At 41.0% G+C, this 17,136-nt stretch overlaps 1 protein-coding gene and 1 long non-coding RNA gene across 6 annotated transcripts in view; one reads left to right on the top strand and one right to left on the bottom strand.

Annotated features, from left to right (window-relative positions):
* The window catches only part of TTC7B (tetratricopeptide repeat domain 7B), a 145,691-nt gene extending 135,802 nt beyond the window's left edge, over positions 1-9,889 (top strand). For all 4 annotated transcript variants that reach the window (XM_068946802.1, XM_068946800.1, XM_068946801.1 and 1 more), the window contains one exon: positions 8,878-9,889. In XM_068946802.1, the coding sequence (XP_068802903.1) occupies positions 8,878-9,099 (222 nt within the window). In that variant the 3' untranslated portion in view covers positions 9,100-9,889. The remainder of the gene's footprint in view (positions 1-8,877) is intronic.
* The window catches only part of LOC104153785 (uncharacterized), a 105,330-nt gene that overhangs the window by 8,503 nt on the left and 79,691 nt on the right, over positions 1-17,136 (bottom strand). The gene's annotated exons all lie outside the window — the stretch shown is intronic.

Genomic DNA, 17,136 nt, shown 5'->3' with positions numbered 1-17,136 from the left:
CAGTACCAATTAATCAGCTCAAAGGAAAATAGGAGCGAATAGCCAGTATATAAATAACTTGCTATTTCATTCTGTATTATAAATGTGAAATGCGTGGAACCAAAAAGAAACATGTTTATATTGACTGTAGAATACATTTAAAACACGCGTATTTTTATCACAGGATATGCAAAATATCAGATACAGTGTTTTACTTATTTTTCATACATCACAAAACGTTTCTTTTTTAGTTTTATCTCACTAGCACTTCTGTCTCATTATTATAGCATAACACTGTCAAGTCTCTGGTAAACCTTCAAGTTTGAATAGATTTGTTTGAAAATAGCAGCCACCTTAGCAGGTGCAAAATAGACTGAAAAAGCAGCACGTAACATGGGGCGGTTTTGTGATGCTAAAATTACGGTGCATACGGATTTGCTCTGTATGTGTTGCATATTAAGTTTTGTAACTGTTTATAGTCAAAAATCTTCATTTGCAGGTTTTTTTTAGATTAGGAGGCATGTTTTATGTCTTTCTGCAAACCACCACTGAAAATTAATTCTCTGTTGGGTTGAGACCTATAAGAAAAATGATCAAAAAAACAATAGTGACTGGGAAACTTGCTGGGGGTTGGATGTGATGGGTTCTCTAGGCCTGTTATAGTAACTTTTATCAGTCGTTATTTTCAACATTTGTCTTGCTCAGAATCTGATGATACATTTGCAGCTTTTAGGTTATTTGGCTTCAGCAGGTCATGGGCGAGTGAGGCAAGTGTTATTTTCACTGTTCTGCCTCTCTCCCTGTTCTCACTATTACAAACAAAATCAGTCCACTTTTGATTTTCACATACTCATAATGTTTTATTGCAGCTATTGCTTTTGCAAGGGAAACTGTAACACTTGAGATGTACTTTTAGCTAAATAAAGTCTAAGTTATACCAATATAAAACCTGTTTAGAGAACAGTTCTTGTAATAGTACTACTGGGGAAAAAAAATGAAAATCTTATCTAGTAGACCTCAGACCTCTGTAGTTAAGAGGTCTACAGGCTGCAGGTGTTAAGCCTGGAGCCTATTTCTGAGCCTTTCTGCGTGTTAGGTTGACCACATTTCTTTTTCTGGTATTCTCTCTTTGTCCCAGTTAGCAATTTCTTTCTCTACAGACTTATGCGAATGAGTTCAGAGCTGCAGCCAACAGCATCGTCTCTGAAGAAGGTGAAATGGTAGCTGAACAGATGGTTAAAATTTCTGTTGCAACTTTTCTGCTTTGCAACAATTTTCATGACTTTTGAGAACATCTTTCATCGTTCCAGGTCTCTCAGAGACCATTTTTCTCAGAGAAAATGAAATTGTTCCATTTGGTATCAAATGAGCAAAGGAAAAAAATGTCAAGGACGCTCCTGTTGAGAACTGCTTATTTTCCAGGGGCGGTGGAAAAGTAGACAGACAGACCTTAAGAGAACCTCCAGCTCTCTTAAGTAGGAGTTGTTAGTCCCATTGGATGAAGGAACCATAGCAATCTTAGTAGTGCTACCATTTTTTTGTACTTATTGCAAATTGTTTGCCACCTGATAAAGCTCTGGTTCATTGATGCATATATTTTTTTAAAAAGCCATAATTCTATATTTTAACATTTGAATTTTAGAGATTTGCATTTGCCTAAAAGTGAATAAAAAATGATTAAAACTAGACATTTAAATGAGACTAACAAGGTCACTTTTTAAGTCAGAAATGAGTTATTTGATTTTTTATTTTTGTTCGGGGTTTATTTTTTTAGATTCATGGTTTTCATTGACTGTTCGGTATAATCGTTATGGTAGGTTAATGGAGAAAAGAGAAAGCCCTTTTGCAAAAAATTAAAAGTACTTTCACAGTGAAGACTACACTATGGTTATTTAAGCAGTTATTACTGTATATAATTGCTTATTGTATTATGTTCAGATTTGGCATGATGAAATTTTATTAATAAATAATGAATTTTTCTCTTAACTGAAGATTTTACATGGAGACAGTCAAGCTGCATTTGGAAATTAGAATTTGCTTGAATGTTTTTCTTTTTGAAATTCTTACATTTAGTTAAGGAAAAGTAGCCTTAATATATTGAAAATGCAAGGGGAAAAAGTAACTATATACAAACATAATTTTGAGAGATCAACTGTATTTAAAATGTAATTCTAGTTTATTAAAGAACGTATTAATTGTAGTTAGTGGATTTATTGTGCCATCACCACAGACCAAATTTTAAAGGCATCTCGGTTATCTAGGATACAAATAGATAAGTAGTGATGTACTTAGTCAGCTGAGTAGAATAAGGACCTAGGTCCTGTTGAAGTGAGTGGTAATGAAGCATCTTGTCTTGCATGCATTTGAAAATTCCACTGTGCGTCTTTCTGTATCCAAAAGGCTATAAACATGTTTAAAAAAAAAATCCAAAAAACTCTTGGATTTGGTGCTTTCAAAATACTTTAATTTTATCCTCTTAGTTTTCTTTCTCTTTCAACAAAAATAAGCTGGGTACCTACTACAATTTTGCTTTTTAATCTTTGTATTAATTAGTTGGACATTCTGTGCATCTGCATCTGAAGTGATAACCAAAGACATAAGAGAAGATTTTTCTTACAGCAGAAGCATCAAGTAGTGGCATCCATAAGCATGAAAATATTATCGTTCACTTTCCTCTAATGACTAAAAGGAATATGGATACGCGCTTCATGGAGAAACTGATACTGTAACAGGAGTAGCAGGGGCTCCCAGGGTCATCTAGACAAGTCTCCTCCTCCTAAACATCTGACTATGCAAGCTGCTCATGGACTCGGTCTTAAAAAAACGCTTGTTTTTCACCCTACAGTTGTCAGCAGAAGGCTGTCCCAAAATCTCTCTACCAAAATTGGTAGGAATCCTTTAATGTTTTTTTTTGTAAACTTACTCGCAGCCAATTTATACACATTTATCCTTGTGCCAACATTATTTTCTGGCTAAAATAGTTTTTCTCTACTCTCTTCTCTACTGTTTTTATAGCAAGTAACTTCATCTCCTCTCAGCTTTTGATTTGCTAGACTAAACAAACCAAGCCTGATACTTTTCTCCTGTAAATTAAGATTTGTAGTTATCTCAACAGTCATTTTCTGTACCTGTTCCAGGCTGAATGATCTTTGTTGGTTGGGAGGGCAACGCGAGACTCCAGAGGAGCTCTTAACTATAGCTATGTACAGCAGAGCTGCTTAAAACTGCTTTCTCTCTACTGGAAACCTCTCCTGCTGTCACTTGTGTTGTCCCCTTCCGCACCGGCACTTTTTCATATTGTCATTCTCTGATTGCCTGATATATCTAAGCCCTTCTCCTAAGTTGCATGCAATCAACAGGCTTGCGCTGTGCAGCAGAACTTCCTTGTTACTATTGTGTTATCTTCCACTTTGTGTTCTTGTGTTCTGCCATCTTTCTGTTATTCCATTTCTCAAGACCATCCCACTGTTTCTATATGATATCCTCTTAACTTTTTATTATCTAATTTTATTATCACTCTTGTCATTCTTGTGATGTGCCATTAATTAAAACATTAAATAAGATTAGTCCCCAGATGCAATACAGAAGATATAAACCCAGTTCCTTAATGCATGCAAGATAAGTAAGAATGAAGGTCTGTACCTATTCAGTTAAATCTTTTGAAAGAAGCATTAAGATATTTCTGTTCTATTCCGACTCAGTGGCTGTTTTACTTGACTGTATTTGTATAGGTACCTAGGAGATACTGAATAATAGCAAATGACTTCAGCAAGGCTTTTGACACTGTCTCCCATCACATCCTCCTAGGTAAGCTCAGGAAGTGTGGGCTAGATGAGTGGACAGTGAGGTGGATTAAGAACTGGCTGGATGGCCGAGCTCAGAGGGTTGTGGTCAGTGGTGCAGAGTCAAGTTGGAGGCCTGTAGCTAGTGGTGTCCCCCAGGGGTCAGTCCTGGGTCCAGTCTTGTTCAATATATTCATCAATGACCTGGATGAAGGGACAGAGTGCACCCTCAGCAAGTTTGCTGAGGATACTAAACTGGGAGGAGAGGCTAACACACCAGAAGACTGTGCTGCCATTCAGAGGGACCTGGACAGGCTGGAGAGGTGGGCGGAGAGGAACCTCATGAACTTCAGCAAAGGCAAGTGCAGGGTCCTGCACCTAGGCAGGAAGAACCCCATGCACCAGTACAGGCTGGGGGTTGACCTGCTGGAAAGCAGCTCTGCCGAGAAGGACCTGGGAGTGCTGGTGGACAACAAGTTAAGCATGAGCCAGCAGTGTGCCCTTGTGGCCAAGAAGGCCAATAGTATCCTGGGCTGCATTAGGCAGAGTGTTGCCAGCAGGTGGGGGGAGGTGATCCTGCCCCTCTACTCAGCCCTGCTGAGGCCTCACCTGGAGTACTGGGTCCAATTCTGGGCTCCCCAGTACAAGAGAGACATGGCACTCCTGGAGAGAGTCCAGCGGAGGGCTACAAAGAGGATGAGGGGACTGGAACATCTCTCCTATGACGAAAGACTGCAAGAGCTGGGCCTGTTCAGCCTGGAGAAGAGAAGATTGAGAGGGGATCTCATCAATGTGTACAAGTATCTGTAGGGGGAGTGTCAAGAGGATGAGGCCAGCCTCTTCTCCGTGGTGCCCAGCAACAGGACAAGAGGCAATGGGCAGAAACTGAACCACAGGCAGTTCCATCTGAACCTGAGAAAAAACTTCTTCGCTGTGAGGGTGACAGAGCATTGGAAGAGGTTGCCCAGAGAGGTAGTGGAGTCTCCTTCGCTGGAGATATTCAAAACCCGTCTGGATGTGATCCTGGGCAATATGCTCTAGGTGACCCTGCTTGAGCAGGGAGGTTGGACTAGATGATCTCCAGAGGTCCCTTCCAACCTCAGCCATTCTGTGATTCTGTGACTTCTATTTTGACAACAGTGCTTAGGGCCCTCAATCAGGGGTTCATCCCTATTTGGCTAAGCACTATAAATCAAACCCTGGACAGATATTTTGATAAATAAGCACAGAACAGCATTGGAGGAAGGGAGAACGTAAAATGTAGTCTGAAGATGATGATGATAGAGGGAGCAAACAAACGTAGAATCATAAACAGAGAGGGACCTTGTGACTTCAGACTGAATGAGAAAAGAATTTGGAAGATCTTGAAAAGTAACTTGTGATAGAGAAGAAGAAAATCTGATCCATTTTTTTTCCTCCTTTTTTTATTAGCTCCTGGAGGGGCTTGTTCTGTTTTCATGAGAAGCTTGCGTAGAACCTTGTCTTCCAGTGATTAAAGTATGTCCCTATCACAGGCACCGTACGATAGTTTACTCTATTAGCAAGTCCTCCGTGATACGTTGCTGATGTTGGAATGTCCCTGCTGCTCCTGCCGCGAGCCCTGGTGAAAGCACAGGTGCTTGAAAAGGCTCTTGGTTCTTTCAAAGCAGACAGAAGCCAAAATCCACCTATTTATAAGTACAGTTGATTGCTCAAAGTGACTAGTGTAAACATCAATGAACTAAAGACACAGACAGCAGTATTTTCACTTCTGGCAATAGCGATACAAAAATTCTCTTCCTTTATTCAGAGATGCCCTTTACTTCCTGTCTGGGCCATTTCTGATAAGAGTTTTCTCTTATCAGAGTTTTGCGAGTTACAAAATCCATCTCTACAACGTAAAACTGGCTAAAAAATAAGACTTGGTTAGAGAGTTCATAACATAAAGCTGTCTTCAACAAGCTGAAGCTGGAAGCTTAAAACCCTTATGGGATATCCCTTAGCCTATCCCTTAGCGGGTAGGATATGATTTGGTAAAAGAAAAAAGACAAAAACCCAACAGCAAGCCAAACTTGGGAAGTAATACATAAAATTTCTACTGAGCTGCAAAATGAAAATGAGGAGGCCTACACACATTAAAGGCTCTTATAACAGTATATTAAAAGTAAATGCCAGAAATTTATCGGTTTCATGTGAAAGAGCCAGTAGAAGAGAAGCAATTGGCTGCTTTCTCTTAGCAGGATACCAGCAGTTGTATTAAGCGTTTCTCTTAAGTACTGCAGTATTTTAAAACACACGGAGAACCAAGAGCCTGGGCTGCATTTGTGTAACTCTTGAGGAATTTACTGTCTTTGTTATCTTTTGAGAAATGGGTGATTTTCCTACTAATTCCTTTAGCAGGTACTAGGATGGTTATGCAGCAGTTTTTCTAATTGCTTCCAGTTCCAGAATCCTTAGGGTATTTATTTTTGAATAAGTTTATGTGCCTGTTTTTAAAGAGAACATAGGGAAAAGGCATTCTGTTTAGTGGCTTAGTTTTTAAACTAATATGGCCAAGTCTAAAGGTGTGACCCGTATGCCACTTCAGCGTCCCTCTAGCTTTCTGCAAAGTTGGTATGTTGTGATCTGGAGATGTTGCTCAAGCCCATCTCCAGTCATGAAATAAGGGACATAACATTAGGCAAATAAGTGTCCTCTGTTCATCTGCTGCTGAATAGGTAAAGGCCGGAACTGGGAGCTGCTAGTTTTGTTTCCATTTAGGAAACAAAGGAAAATGTGCAGTTAGGGACTATGAGGATTTGTTTTGATTTGTTTGATCTTGGAACGTGGGGGTTTTTTGTTGTTGCTTTTCTTTTTTCCTGAAGAGTTTAGTACAGAGAGCAAGCATACACTGACAGCTAGTAAACTCAGTTCTCTTGGCTAGGTGATGCTGCGAGGTCCCTGAGGGATGTTGCTGCGTGATAGGCGTGCCTGCTCTTTCTCCCTGTGGTCTATAGTGTAGTGCTTAATAGAGCAAAGTCAGGCAAGGACTGCAAAGAATTTAAAGTATTCTGAGCCCCAGCATTTTACTGAAGTGGGTTGGGGCGGAGAGCTACAAACTGGGCAGTCACAATAAACTGACATCTGGCCACCATTCTGAGGGAATGAATGAGTCAGAGGATAGTATGTTGTCTTTCTCTGGATCGCTTGTTTGAGTTCAGCCCAGAGCCATCATGACCAAATGTTACTGTCCTCTTGATGCCCTGCATGAAATGAGCCTAATTTCCACTGCACTGGGTCTTTGGAAGCCAAGCTCGTCCCACGGTGCTGCTGCCGAAGGCGGATTTCTCCCTGTCAGCGCAGCCTGGGAGCCAGAGAACAACTGGGGTTTTGGAAATGCTCCCGCTAAGTGCCGCGGCATCACAGGCACGGGAGGTGGCCTGATTGCCTGCGCGAGAGCAGCTCTGTGCATGACCACTTAAAGTCAACATCCTTCATCGGTACTAAATAGCTTATATTATTAGAAGAGTGTAATAGTGTTCAAACAACCAGTATTTGCTCTAGTTCTATCATCTGAAAAATCTCTACTGCATTTTTTTTCCCCACAGAGAATACGGCAGATGTGACATAACTTGTTTGTATTCCTATTGACAGACTTGTATCCGCAAGATTTTGTTGTTTCCTTTGGTCTTGAACAGCTTGTATCTTTAACAAGTGGGGAAAATAGTCTGGCATATTTGGAAAAAAAATATTACCAATATTCAAAGGACTCACATATTTAATTAGTGTAAAATATACAAATGGTAACAGAAGAAGAAGAAAGCAGATTTTAAAAAATGAATTAGAAAATCTTGTCTTAAATCAAGTACTTTTTTTATAGTAGTAGTACGTTCTAAGGTTAGATGGTTATACTAAGCTGACTGTATGCAAATCACCTTTATATGTTTTACTTTGCTTCATTTTTCATAATTTCACAACTGATACATACTAATCATTGATCACTTTCCTGCAGGGAAAAAATATCATCCCCTAAGAGTTAGCTGATCTTTTTATTTGGAAGTACTGCTCACCCACTCTGGAAATGCTGACTGACTTGACACCTCAAAAAAATTCCAATCCAATATTTCGTCCGGTACCTTTATGCTAGGCTGATAGAAATTAGCCTTACATTACATTTCTTTATTTATTGTCAAAACCATATATTGCTCTTTATATAGTTTTTCTTCAGAGCAAGCTCTTTTCTGGTTAAGAGTTTGTAGTCTGCATACACTAAAAGTGAGTGTGGTGGGCAGAATTCCAGAAATGTGGGATGGGTAATTCACTGATTGCACAGAATTTCAGTACTTTATAATCCTCAGTGCTTGGGTTGGTAAGGATTTGAGGGACAGATGAGGGCAAGAGAAATAAAAGAAATCATGATCCGAGGAGTGGAGGCTGGGAGGGGACAAGTCACAAGGAATCTGTAAGCATGTAATCAGGACGCCTCTCTGAGAAAGGTTTTTGGTCGTTTCGCGTTTTGCAATGGAAAATAATAAGGTAAAAATGCATAACATTTTGGGGATTATTATAATCCTTGAATAATTCTCTCTCTTCCTGGGTTATTCTAGAACTTTTCCTGCACGTAGCTGAATATGATGGCTGGAGTTTTCCATTGCTTCAGTCAGGCCATATCCTGGTATATTTGCATGTTCTCTTGGACAGCATCGTATTGAATTGAATCCCATCCCATGGAGAAAGATGCAGAATCTGTGTCTAGGAAGCTCCTGAGGAAGTTATCTACCTGCTGGGCTATTAATAATAATAATAATGAATTATTATTAATAGTGCAGTATTAGTCCCAGTGCTGCTCCTCTTCCAGATGCGGAATAGGTTGCTGCAGTCCATGATCTCGTTTTACCTCCTCACTCTGCTGTTTGAGATCTGTAGTAAAATGTACGTACACGTAAGATTTTAGGATTGGGTGTCCAACATTTTGCTTTCATTTGTAATCAGAAGTAGAATTTGAATGGAAGTAGATTTAATAATAATAACTGTGTACTTTATAACACTGTGAACTCATTGGCTACCTGCACTTATTTCACTGTTGCTACATAGAACTTGGGCTTCAGCAAAGTCCTGCCAGGTAATCTCAACCATATTTTCCTGTGTTTTATTGCAGGCTCTGATACTTCACCAGTTAGGGCGCTACAGCTTGGCTGAGAAGATACTCCGTGATGCCGTCCAGGTGAACTCCACAGCCCACGAGGTCTGGAACGGGCTAGGAGAGGTGCTGCAGGCTCAAGGCAATGACGATGCTGCAACTGAATGCTTCCTGACAGCGCTGGAGCTGGAAGCGAGCAGTCCAGTAGTCCCTTTCACCATCATTCCTAGAGTCCTTTGAGAGAGGGTATCTCGATAAATTTATCTTGGTCTGACCTACGGGTGAGGAAACCCAGTGTATCAGACTGGCTGGTAACTGGTTAGTTTGAAAAAATTTAGAGTTGCAGGTAGCAAACTCCAGTTTCTTGCAGGAAAAGTGGCCAAAACAGTGACGTGCTGCAATATATTAATTTTAGACTGTGAGGACAAAATGGCTAACCAGAACCAAATCACTCATATCGCCTACACTTTTGCCCTGGTAGTTTTAAAACATTGTTATATTGTTCATGGATGATGTGCCATATTTTGTTAGTGATATTTGAGTGTTGCATAAAATTATAATGAAATCAACTACCAAACGTAGAATAATATATTCAAGTTAAAATTCAGTGGCAGAGCAGACTATTTTTAACAAGGCTGTTATGAAAACTGTTCTCTTCCTGCCTCTCAACCTCTTTTGGCCCAAAGTCAAAATGTGAATTTTTGCTTTCCATCTCCGTTTTAGTCCAGGCCAGAAAATCAGTTGAGTTCTTCTTTTTAGTTGTTAATAACTATGATGTGTGGCTAACTGTTATCTCTATTTAGAACAAAGGCTGAGTACAAGAATATTTATATTTTACCAATGTATGCCAGTTACAAAAATATATTAGTTATTTAAGTTTAACTTTTTTATGTGAATTCAGAGTTTATTTATCAATGGAAATATGTAAAAAGAAGCCTCAAATGGAATATTTACCGACATTCCTTATACATGACCCACACTTGGCTAAATGGGAAGATTATGTTAATAATAAAATGATTTTTAAATGGAACCTTACCTGCGTCCTGATTAAGAACCCAGAGGAAAATAGATAGCTTGTGAATACATTTTACTGATGTGGGCCTTAGGCTGGCTGGTCTTGAGAAGATGAGCAATACTGAAATTAAATACCCTGAAGCCCGGTTGGAGAACAGAAGTTGCTGTTCTCTTTGCCAGTAGTACTGTTATTTTAGATTTCAGGTTTCCTTCCATCTTCGCTTCTCCTTTTTACTCCTTCCACTCCAGCTCTCAGTGAAGGCAAATTGTGTTGCCTCTACGTAATACAGGGACTTCTACATGTACGTTGCTAGCGCTTGTCTAACAGCGGTCCTTTGTTTTTTAATTTTCTTTATCTTTGCAGTTTTTTCTGAACATCTCCCTCATTTCACGTGAAAGAAAAGTTGGCTGGTAGCATATTACTGACATAACAGTAGTAGCTACAGTGCCAAGTGTTTAGCAGACAAGTATTTGCCAGAGCTGTTCTGGGGTGAGTGGATAAGTCATCCGTTGCAATGAATATTCAGGGAGCGTGAGCTAGGCTAGTCTAGAGTCTGCTCATTTTCAATATGGGGCTCATATGGAACCTGGGAGAAATTCCAAATTCCCCATTAGGCTGGGCTGTTCATTGGCACTTGCCTGATTTGTCACAAGAAGCAGTTTTAAAGTGTTTAGCACAAGATAGCAGATGATTCATGAAAATAACAGCAAATGTTTTTCTTTGTAGCTCACTGGAGAGCTTACTCACCTTAAATGCATTGTGGAGCCTCACCGAGACACAGGTTCTGCACACGTCAGCAACTGTTTTCAAATGGCAGAAGACTTAAACTTAGTAGAGCTCTTCCCTTGCACCTCTTTTTTCCCCTGGCATTTTATGTGCCTTTTAGGCTAAGGCAATTTTCAAATTGTATCTGCTTAATTCTTATACCGTATGTTCTCTGTGAAGTGGACAAAAACACTGAAATATATAGTATTTTCAAATCTGTTTTAAAACCAGTCGCAATACGGTGGTGGTCTTGCTCATTGCAAATACATCAAGTATTCCTTCCCCTTTCGAAGTGCCTCTTTTGCTTGCTTTCCTCCTACTATCCCTGGCATTTTTTTCCTCCTCTCTACTTGCCAACTGCTCTCTCTTTTCTAGTCCCACTCATAAGGCATGCTCTTACTCTATGGTACAGGGTTTAGCAAAAGGTACTGCAAAACCTTGATTGGTTTAATTCAATTCTTCCTGGACCTTTTTCTGTTGTCCCAGTTCAGTTACTGAAATGTACAGTAACCTATCAGTTGGTCTTCTTTCATGTACATGCTCTTTCAGAATATTTATTCACTTTTTATTATAACAGTGAAGGTTTTCTAACAAGGCAGTTTGCAGCTAGCTCTGAGACTAGTTGTCTTTCTGAAGAGAGTTTCAGACAAAAGTAGAGACTAGGAGAGCTCTTTAATAGCGGAATTTATCTTGGATTCTTCTCAATTAATTTAAAGTGCTGACCTCTTTTGACAAACTCCCAAAGAGGAAAGGTTAGCAGTCTAATTGTGTCATATCCGCTGTTAGCGGAGGAGTTGTCACTGTTGTTGTGCTGTTCAGGTGAACCCGAACATCCAACTCTTTCATCCTAGACTGGAATCTGTTTTGCTGTAAATCTACATGCTTCTGCCTCTTGGGAGTTGCCTTGTCAAAACTCATCCAGTTGATTTTGAAAATGTATTAATTATCACTGTAAGGCCTTACATTTAGGAGTTTTCAGGCAGAAGTAGAAAGCCTTGCAGCATGTGAATTAAAGAGCAGTGCTTGCAAAACATAGTTTTCAACTTAAAAAAAAAAAATTAAGGCACTAGATTTTGTAGCTGTGAGTAAGAAGGCCAATAATATTTTAAAAAATAGTATTCACACTAGCTGACATGCATAGAAGGATCTGTCTTTTCGCCATCTGCTCTCAAACTGCTCTGGTATCTCAGTCACCCGAAGGAAGCACACCACCCCGGTGTGAGCACCCAGCCCTGGGATCTAGTCCCCTTAGTAGCAGTAGGTCATTGTAATCTGCAGCAGGGTTGCTCCTAAGCTTTGCAGCTGACAAAATCTCTGTATGGACACAGATCTATGCATGCTCTTGCTCCCCTGGCAAGTGTCAACAATAATAGCTGTTCAGGTGAGTGGTAAGGTAAACCAGGGACTGATCCAGCTGCAAACGAAGCCAACACATTGCTCCCTTGCTGCAGGACTTTACTAGGATCAGTTCTGCGATCTGATTCAGTGCACAAATACAGAAGTGCAGAAGGAAAGACAGGACTTCCTCTCTACACAGCAGCCTGTATGTATGCCAGCTTAAAATGGTTGTTAAATTGCATTATCAAACACTAACTGTATGATAATGACTTGCACAAGCTTAAGAGATCGCCAGTCTTTCAATAGGAATCAAATACATTTCTGTCTTCCCGCATAGAACGGAGTAGCAGGTTTCTTAGTGGTATTCTTGTGCTGCTCAAAACTAATAACATATGGGGTACACGCTACACTACACATGCTAAGCTGCAACAACAGAATTTATTGCACGTGATGATAAAATTTCCAAGCGTTTCGCAGTGCTTAAAACAAGGAAAAGCGTCACTGGAGTAACTTTAATTAAAGTTCATCTCCAATTTTGGTGCAGATAATCATTTTTATTCCAGGAATTATTTAGCCTGATTTTGATGTCTTTGTTTCCATGATTGATAGGAAACCACAGGAACGAGAGAGCTAGTCCAAGGAGGACCAATCCAACTGTATCTTTGCAAACTGTTGTCATTCACTGCACACACTTTAAACATCAAAGGCTATTTTTAAAAATGCTATAATTTTCTTTGAAATTATTATTTTTTCCTGAGTTGACTGTTCTCTTCTGAAATGATGGTATAAGCCTGGGTATAGTGGAGTTCCAGATTTACCTCCCTAATTCTTTGTTTGTTCAGCTGTCAGTTAAAATGATATTTTTCCTAACCATCAGCCTGGCAGTCAGCCTATCCACTAGCATCAGGTTGAATTCTTGTATGCTAACATACGCTTTCAGCAAATACGTTTTTCCAGCAGTTCATGTGTTTAACCTTATCATCCCCAAATTACATTCTTCCATCCCACTGGCATGCTACTCTGGAGTGTATTAGACTTCCGTATATATCCATGTTATCACAAAAAACCCCACTAGTTAGTTAATCCTAATCAGGGACAATAGGCAAGATAGTGTATGTTCATAGTTTGACCATTGTGACTGTCATTAGTGATTATGTGAAAAGAACAGACTTAACAGGAATCCCTTAGCCTTACAAGTCAGCAAATGGATTTGAAGAGAAGCGAAAGTGAGGTTAAATCTAATGGGAATCAGAAAGAAGTACAACCGCAAACTTGGTGGGTTGGGGGGGAGTTAGTCAGTTTATCCACTTTTCAGGGATGCGTGTTCCTGATAGCTGGTTTGCCACCGACTTGGTTACCTGGTCTTTCTAGCTCTCACTTTAAAGAGTCTGTGTAGCCCAAGTCCCTACTCTCCCTAACTATTGTTTCAATGAGAACTTAAAATATTTGGGATTTAATTCTGATTTTAAATAAAACCCTACCTTTCGATTTCTTAATCCTCTGAAAAGAAATAACTGCTTCTGCCCAACTCCTGTTACATAGGCAGTCATGGGACAAACATGCCCTGAGTATGACACTGTCATTTTTGCCCAGACGTTTTTGAAGTAGAACAGCTGCCAGATGTGGCCTTTTGCAGGCAGTCCATAGGGCATGACAGGGGCAAAAGCAAAGCTCCTGAAGATAGGAGGGAGAGTGCTTTTGGCTTTCTAAATTTGCATTCACTTCCAAAGCTTTTTTTTTTTTTTTAAGGAACTTTTTTATTTGAAGGAACTGAGTGTAAAGACCTATTTTAGACACTAAAGGGTCAATGAAACGTTGTTGTGTTGGATTCTTTCCCTCTGTGTCTTTTACAAGAGATGCCTCCTCACCGCAGACATCACTTCAGGCGAGATTACCTCTGCCTCCTTCATCCAGATGCAAAGGGCTGCAGCCTGCTCTGTCGGGGTAGGCAGTCCTTCGCGGGCTCATGTGGCCAGCTCACGGCTCTCTTGGCTCCCTCACCTCCTCTAAAATTGCCTCCCCAAGAAAGTGGCCGGCTTCAGTATGAAATTACCCTTCTTCCTAGGGTGACTGGTCTATCTGTCGACATTTCTTTTTTTCAATAAATACTGTTTGTTGATTATTAGCTCAGTGATGTGGCTTTGAAAATGACAGCAACGCCTTTCGGTTCCTTTCTATAGCCGAGTCCTGCACCCCTCAGAGCATGACCGAGCCTGGGCCCCCGCCGCTGCCCCGCTACCCCTTCTCACCACCAAAGGGGAAAGTGGGCTTGTTCGCAAGTATTTTTTTATGTAGTTGGTTCTCCACACACACACATGCTCACGTGCTACTGAAAGCAAGGTTGCAGATGCGCTTCACACCTACAGCAGAAGGTTTTGAGATGACTCAGAGCTCCTCCACGAGCTCGCTCCGGCGCTCATAACGCCGGCTCCTCTCTAAACCGACTTCGCTTGGCTCATAGGACGTTGCAGAAGCCCGATTGGGAAATTCTGACCCTAGTTGTCACCTTCAGGATATTAAATGTATATCAAATATTGTATATCAATGTATATCAAATAATAACAGACTTTGTTGTTATTAACGTAGGTTTTCCCAAGATCATTGTTTTCCAGACAGCACCAACTACTAATGCAGGACTGGAGGGGGCAACAGAGGCCATAAAACATTTCTAGCAAGTTTGCTTCCCTTTAGACTGCCTTGCAAAACTAGGCCTTTACCTGCAGTAAATCAACAATCCTCTGCCAGAAGTCTTATTTTTTATTTTTCTTCCTTTTTTTTTTTAAATTCTTCAACCACATTTAGGGTAACAGTTAAATACCTGAGTGCTAGGATTTGCCATGAAAACAGGACAATGGCTGGAATGGGATCCTTGGCTGAAACTGCAATTGAAGGGCAGGTGCTGCAGCTGAAATACCTAATGAGATGCTCATAAGCTAAAAAAATACTGCGTTCCGCACACATGCTTCAGGAACGATTTCCTCTTGTTTAATCATCCTGTTTCCCCACGTCTGTGTCATTTTACCACGCTCATGGTTGGTCTGAAGAAAGGCACGGCTGTAGAGTGTAGAGCACCCCTGCGCCAGTACGCGCCCCAAAAGGTGTCCTCCTGCCCCAGGTGGCTGCTTACCTGGGGGGGCCACTGCAGTTTAGCTGACCTGTGGCAGAAGCCGCATAAGCAGTAACTCAAACCGCACCTGTTCATGAGCAATTGCTTCATGATAAGTCCTGATCCAGCCAGCAGCAGTGTTTGAAAGATTAAAAGTAAAAAAGAGGGCGGGCACTGGCTGCCTTTGGCTTATCAAAAGCAGCAGAGATGGCCCACCAGCAGATGCAAACAAACACTCGTACGTTTTTCACTGTCTACAGCCAGGGAAAGGTAACATGTTCTTCACTGCCAGTTTTACTTGAAAGACATCACCTGAAGTAACATGTACTGCAAGGCTGAAAATCAGTGATATAAAGGGTTAACCAAAATATGGCTTGCATGCTGGGTTACGGTGCGATTTCATCTTATGCTTGAATCAAACTAATGGCAGCTGTTGTTGAAAAGGAGATCCTGCCCTCTCCCCCGCGTTCCCTTTGCCTCTGTTGTGTTACTTTGGGTGAGTGTGAGGCTACAGGGTGAGTCAGATCCGCTCACTGTGCTCATGGCCTTTTCTTTTTTTTTTTAATGCAGAGGAGGCAGTGAAAGGTGGGGAGGGAGCATGAGCCCCTCTTGGAAGTAGCCCACGATTAGGCAGGCTGGATTACGCATACTGCAAACTTGTATTATTGTTTCCCTAACCATTTCCATCAAACCAAAGACCAAGATAGGTTGGAAGAGCTCAAGTTAGCTGGTCTTGCAGCTCCTGGCTGTGTCTCGCCCACTTTTACCTGTAAGGGAATTTTCACTTTCTGGATTCAGCGCACCATGCTTGCCCGAAGAGACACAATAGGAACGAGCGGGGTGGGCTTCTGTGCCCAGCTGAGATGCCTTTGCTGTGAATAGTACCCTGAGGTATTGTGCTCCTTTTACATTATAGTTTGAAAAAAATAGAGACTAGGTGATAATAGATACTCAGCAGAGTTAAAATGCATTCCCTACAACTGTGATGCCAATATCCATAAGTTAAAAATAAACTACATGCTTAGGTGGATGTTCTTGTTCAGAAATAATGTGGACTTTGCTCACTGTAGTTTACAAATGCATCGTGAGAATTCCTAAGTTAGTGTCTATCAATCAGGAGCCCAGAAACACAGCTAAAAGGCTTATTGGAAATGCTGGAGGCAGAGATACAGGCCACAGCCGAGGAGAATGAAAATAGCTCTCATGGCCAACCTACCTCAGTACATATCAGCCTCACCCCGTGATTCGTATCTTGGGCCTCGAGTCCTGTTCTGTCAGGAATCTGAATAGGAAGTGATGCTGTTGTGCAACTATTTCCTTTCTCGGCCCCAAAATGGACTTAATTTGTGATTCTTGGCCATTATCACCACCAAACATTCAGTCCTGCATATTGTGGGTTGCAGTTCTTTAATCTTCCTCTCTCCATAGGTCCAAATGAGGCCAAGAGTAAGACAGGGCTCAGACACGTGATGGACTGTCCTGGACCTTAGCTGTGCCAACTCGCTGTGAGACCAGCTACATCAGCATCAAGCCTTCTCAGACATTTCTAGCAGAATTTTCATGGGTTGTGGTATACTGCAGTACTGGGGATACAGTTTTAGCTGTGTTTAGCCAGCTAGGTCACCTGTGTGTCTTATTCTTGCCTGGAAGGCGAGGGACCTGCTCAAATAAAGAAATCATGCCTGCAACAAAGGTGTGCAGGTGACAATCCCAGTCAGCAGTGAGCCAGCGTTGTAACTCCTAAAGGACCTAACAGAGATGGGAACCTCACTGAGGTCTGGCTATACCAATACACCACAAACAACATTTTTGTCCAAAGAATCACAATCAATCTAGAAAAGGCACATAAGGATACAGACAAGGAAATGAGGCGCAAAACGTACTTATCGCCCTTGCAGCTAAATGCCTAAAAGGCTCTAGCCAAAGGTGAGACAATAATAAATTTTCAGAAACATTCAGTGTTAACTCCAGTCTGTTTCCACAAATTTAGGCAGGAACAGTCCTAAGTCCGCTAACGAGCGCTTTTGAGAACTGGCATATTCTATGGAAAAGC

This window comes from Struthio camelus, chromosome 5, assembly GCF_040807025.1.
Source record: "Struthio camelus isolate bStrCam1 chromosome 5, bStrCam1.hap1, whole genome shotgun sequence".
NCBI classification, from domain to species: Eukaryota; Metazoa; Chordata; class Aves; order Struthioniformes; family Struthionidae; genus Struthio; species Struthio camelus.
This window is presented reverse-complemented; position numbering and strand designations above follow the sequence as displayed.